The sequence below is a fragment of the Homalodisca vitripennis genome, unplaced genomic scaffold, assembly GCF_021130785.1.
Source record: "Homalodisca vitripennis isolate AUS2020 unplaced genomic scaffold, UT_GWSS_2.1 ScUCBcl_11861;HRSCAF=21294, whole genome shotgun sequence".
In the NCBI taxonomy this organism is placed as follows: Eukaryota; Metazoa; Arthropoda; class Insecta; order Hemiptera; family Cicadellidae; genus Homalodisca; species Homalodisca vitripennis.
In genome coordinates, this window is record NW_025787974.1 from 1 (window position 1) to 3,761 (window position 3,761).

The window sequence follows — 3,761 nt, forward strand, 5'->3', positions numbered from 1 at the left end:
GAAGTTAACCCTCCTTGGGTGAAAGAGCAACATGCCCACACCTTTGAAAAATTAAATGTTTGGCTAAGGCATTGTGAGAGATCAGTTTGTTGGACCTCTTTTATTATGGGAATTTTAATGTCCACTGTCGGGTATATAACTAGGATAATATTACAAAATCAGGTTTATACAGACTGTCCAAGTAGCAACCAGTACAACTATAATGGAAGTATGGTTTCCAGCAGGACGGTCTCGGCACCATCCCATATCAGTATGTGCCTGCATGTCCGCGTGAGCATTTAAACATTGTTTGTTCCAAATCGCTGTGATAGCCCAGAAGAGGACAGTATCGTGTGACTACGCAAGATGGCCAGGATCTATCATCCAACATTGACTTACACATTATAAACAAAAGTCCTATAAATAACGAACCCGCAAAGTGTGCATTAATAATCTTAGGCGGACATAATAGTAAGGCGCAAACTTAAAAAAAAAATCCCGACAGTGAATTCATACAGCGTGCCGTTTTTACAAGTTTATGCAAGACACAAGGCCTTGGGTGACCGTTTTTATTGCGTGTAAACGTAATTGTAATTACTAGTGCTACTGTAACTTTACATTAAAATTGTTAAGGCGGCATTAAACTTATGTTTATCGGATGCTAGTAATATACCTTATATAAGAAATTATGGGCTTTATGAAAGAAGTATGCGGATTCGTCCATACCACAGCCAAATGAACTGAAATATTAAAATGAATCATTTTCTGGATAAAAAAGTAATTTATTTCTTGACGTGAAAAATGAGTAGAGAGGCAAGACTCGGTGCTTTTCTTCTAGAAGTAATGACGTCAAGTACGTAAAATGACGATAATATTGATTATTAACAAAACGGTCATTCCCTGAAGTTGTTATAAAAGTTTTAGATAGTGAACATGAATCGATCCATCAGACAGGTGTCCAGTCTTTGTTTTAAGACAGCTCCAGTTAGCACTAAGATGTCATCTGGTAGGAGGTTGAAAAGTTTTGTTCCACTGTAGAATGGCTTCTTTTACAACAAAGCTCTCCTGTGTCTTGGGAGAGGGCTTCTTAATGAACTCCTTGTGTTGTGCTTATGGTTTCTTATTTCTCTAGAAAGGCAAATTTTGCCAATTAAGAATATCACTTCTTTTATATAGATATCGATTATGGTCTCAAATCTTTAACTGCTTAATGCTGCTTTCTGTTCAGTGAGTACTCTGTTCAGGTGAATAGCATAGGTGGCGCCCCCAGATTACAATATCGTATCGAATATTAGATTCCAAAAGTACATGATAAGCTACATCTATTGTGTTTATTGCTTCAACCTATTCACTACATATTAATTTGGCTTCAAGATTAAGGCGTAAGAGTTTACTTCCTTTCTCCAATAGAATATCAGGTAGAGCCGGTATATGTTGTCCCCTCCTACCAAAATTTATGTTTGGTGTTTAGAGGGTTGCAGCCAGATCATTTAAAGCACAGTAGTCATAGGTTATATTTAAGGCTATGTAAGCATTTGGGCTTAGTTCTTCGTCTGTGTCATCAGCGTAAATGACTACAGAAGCTGTAGTCTCTAATGAATTTTAAGAAGCCATGGTTTAAAAGAACATTGGGCCCAGTACCGAGCCTTGTGGAACTCCTCTTGCAACAGAAAGGCACAATGATCTACATACTGAGTTACACTGGTGTATGGTTTTATTCTCACCCAATTGCGAGCGTCCTTCAAGATAACTCCTAATAAGCCCCACACACTACCGGACCAGACCTTCAGACCAGACCGTCTGGCTGCAAGCATGCCGTCTTGGACGGCTCTACACACACACTCCCAGACCAAACATTCGTAGTTTAGACAACCGTGATGAGAACACCTGTACGTCATGGCCACCAGTGTTGTCTAGGAACCAGAAAATAGGTTTAGCTCTTAGTTGTATGTTGATAACTGAGGAAAAACGCCGGAAGAAACGGAAAATATGGGCTAAGCAGTGGCTTCATGATCGAAAAAGGTTTACACACTTAAATCTGTTAAAAGAACTGGACGAGAGTGATTTTAGAAATTTTTTTTGCGAATGGACGAGCAGTGTTTTACCGATTTACTCTATATGGTTAAGCCTTTCATTGAGAAAAAGAACACTTTATTTAGAAGTTCTGTGAGTGCTGAGGAGAGGCTGATTGTAACTCTCCGATATCTGGCAACTGGGAGGAGTTACGAAGACTTAAAATTCAGTGCTGCTATTTCGCCTCAGCTCCTGTCATCAATCATACCTGAAACCTGTGCTGCAATTTACCACTGTCTGAAGAAGTACATAAAGGTAAAATAAACCACACAATATTCAATAACAATTAGTTTATTGGTAGTTTTAAAACAACTCATATGAATCTCATATACTGTCCATACACATTGAAACAGTCGTTTGTCATTTTAAAAAGTCCAAACAGGACATTAAAAAAATACAAAAAAATCATACTTATTAGTTGAATGGAACCCAAATGTACGACTATAGTGGGGAAATTAACAGAAAAATTAACTTTTACAAAAAATATTAATAATATTCGTGATCGGGATTGTAGTAACCACGAGGATTTTGGATTGAATTTAACTCTGTTATGTTGTAGTTATTTTGTGCACTACTATTGGACTCATTTGTAGTTATTGAAGATGGTGAGGGTGGAATGAAGGGTGGAGATGGGCTTGCAACAAGGGTATGCGATTTTTGAGAAGGGAAAGGAGGTGTTGAACGTTTTGAATCTGTGATTATCGTGCATGCTTTGAAAAGATGGGTGTGGTGTTTTGAAAGAAATGAGGCGAAAGAATTTGGGGCTAGAATTAAAACATGACATGTCAGTCAGCTTCCTCACGCTTTCCATAAAAAATTAATATCTGAAATCAATTTTTGGGCAATGGTTTGCTGATCGTTATTGAGTTGGCTGAGTTGTAAGCCAAGCGATTTACCTATCACCTCCCACTTGGCCTCGGTTGCAGACAGTAAATTTTGCACAGAGTCAAACATGGCTTCCTTTTTTTGTCCAATGCACTCATTTTTCCTTTTTCCGTGGAATCGGAGCCCTAGTCCCAGCCGGATTTACAATAGTAGAAGGACCTGCGATTCTGCCGTTGGTTGCTCTGTTCTTGCACCACTGCTGCACCACTTCCTGGGTCACCAACTGTTTTCCTGAAATTAACGATACCAATTTAGTATGCTTTTATTTTCAGATTCCAAAAACTGAGGATGAATGGAGAACTGTTGCACATCAATTTGAGACCAAGTGGAACTTCAATAACGCTGTTGGAGCAATGGACGGAAAACACATAGCTATACAAAAACCAACAGGAAGCGGATCGCAGTACTACAATTATAAAAAGTTTTTTTTAGCATAGTGTTATTTGCTATCGTTGATGCAAACTATCAGTTTATGTACGTAAATGTTGGAGCCAATGGGAGTGTGTGTGATTCTACAGTTCTCCAAAATTCGAGTTTTTACCAGAGACTTATAAATGATGAATTGAGATTACCAGCGCCAACAGCTTTACCAGGTACGAATAAGTGCGTCCCATATGTTTTCCTTGGAGACTCTGGGTTTAGTCTTAGCCCTTACATAATGAAGCCTTACCCGTTAAAAAATATTACTCATGGGCAAAGAAATTTTCAACTACAGACTATCACGAGCAAGAAGGGTTGTTGAAAACGCGTTTGGCAATATTAGCATCACGGTTTCGCGTTTTTCCTACAAGCCATTGCAATCAATGTGGAAAATGTAGAAGTAG

The 3,761-nt window shown here is 38.6% G+C and overlaps 1 protein-coding gene across 1 annotated transcript; it reads left to right on the top strand.

The window, feature by feature from the left end:
* Nucleotides 1–1,887: 1,887 nt before the first annotated feature.
* Nucleotides 1,888–3,436, top strand: LOC124374968. The gene is made up of 2 exons (XM_046833104.1): nt 1,888–2,307; nt 3,210–3,436. The coding sequence occupies exons 1-2, from the start codon at nt 2,065–2,067 to the stop codon at nt 3,372–3,374; spliced, it is 408 nt and encodes a 135-aa protein (XP_046689060.1). The 5' UTR covers nt 1,888–2,064; the 3' UTR covers nt 3,375–3,436.
* The last annotated feature ends 325 nt before the right edge of the window (nt 3,437–3,761 follow it).

Coding starts and splice junctions, on each gene's coding strand:
- LOC124374968 (XM_046833104.1), top strand. CDS start 2,065: ATGGACGAGCAGTGTTTTACCGATTTACTCTATATGGTTAAGCCTTTC. Junction 2,308..3,209: donor GTCTGAAGAAGTACATAAAG/GTAAAATAAACC, acceptor TTTTATTTTCAG/ATTCCAAAAACTGAGGATGA.